Source organism: Montipora capricornis, chromosome 14, assembly GCF_036669925.1.
Source record: "Montipora capricornis isolate CH-2021 chromosome 14, ASM3666992v2, whole genome shotgun sequence".
Lineage (NCBI taxonomy): Eukaryota > Metazoa > Cnidaria > Anthozoa > Scleractinia > Acroporidae > Montipora > Montipora capricornis.
Genome location: NC_090896.1, coordinates 29922223 through 29923285, shown reverse-complemented (window position 1 = coordinate 29923285; position 1063 = coordinate 29922223). Strand labels below are relative to the sequence as shown.

The 1063-nt window shown below is 41.9% G+C and overlaps 1 protein-coding gene across 1 annotated transcript in view; it reads right to left on the bottom strand.

Annotated features, from left to right (window-relative positions):
* LOC138032889 (beta-1,3-galactosyltransferase 1-like) overlaps positions 1-1063 on the bottom strand; it is a 16453-nt gene continuing 15390 nt past the window's right edge. Inside the window, exon 3 of the mRNA XM_068880595.1 lies at positions 1-1063. This exon is cut by the window's right edge and continues 360 nt beyond it. Within this exon, the coding sequence (XP_068736696.1) occupies positions 315-1063 (749 nt within the window). The 3' untranslated portion in view covers positions 1-314.

Sequence of the window (1063 nt, the reverse complement as noted above, 5' to 3'; positions counted from 1 at the left end):
CTAAGTGCTTTGCTGTATATTATGTAGTGCTGTTGTATCCGGCGCTGGCAACAGCTGCGGAATTGTATCCAGGTGGGGATGCATTTGAATTTGATCAGGAACATGACCAAGAATCAACCTATCAGAGTTCTCGTTTTTTTTTCTTGTATATAACAATGCTCAATGAATGACGAAACAGTGGTCGCTAATTCTTGTAACAATTCAAATGTTGCAGGTGATATAAATGATTCCAGTCGAAAGATGAAGCAGATCTGGCCATAAATCACTCAATGCATGCTCCTGAGTTAATATAGTTTTAAGTCAGACGTGCAACATTAAGAACGTTTAACCTGGTTTTGAAAGGCCCGCGTGTAAACACGATGTATTCGATTTATCGCAGCGGAACTGAGTGAATCTCCTAAAACAATTCCCGAAGGAATTTTCAGTTTGTTGTCTGGAGTTCTGAGCACTGCCTTTTCAAGAGAACGACGATCATTGAATACATCCCTACTCGTGATAAGAGGTTCTACGCCTATCTTTTGAACCAAATGACCCATGTAGGCATCCTCTACGGGAAAGGGCGTGTTTACTTTCGACGCATTCACTACATCTAAAAACAGGTTTCGTGAGAAAAGATAAAACGGCCCCCGGCAATAGGGAGGGAAAACTTGATGGTGGAAGTCTTTCTCACTGACATACCATGGACTTCGGACATTGCGCTTAACTGGTGCCTTTCTTATAACAAACCCCGCGTAGACTCTTGCGGGCGTTCTGGAAAACCTCTCTAACCAAGAAGCAAGCTCTGGTATCTTAACATAGACATCGTGGTCTGCATTTACTATAAATAGTTTATCTACTAAGCCACGGTAAGTCTCCTTTAAATTCACTCGCAAAATGTCCCGGTGGACTGTTGATTCTCCTTTGACCATCTCGTCTACGTTATGGCGCCCATTGAATCCCATCAAAAAGAAATATGCAATATTGATGAAGTCATTGGAAGTGGAATCAGAACTAATAGCCCCAAATGTCCAAGATGATTGCTTTGCCCACGTCTGTCTTAACGTATTTCTCTTGTTAAACTCAG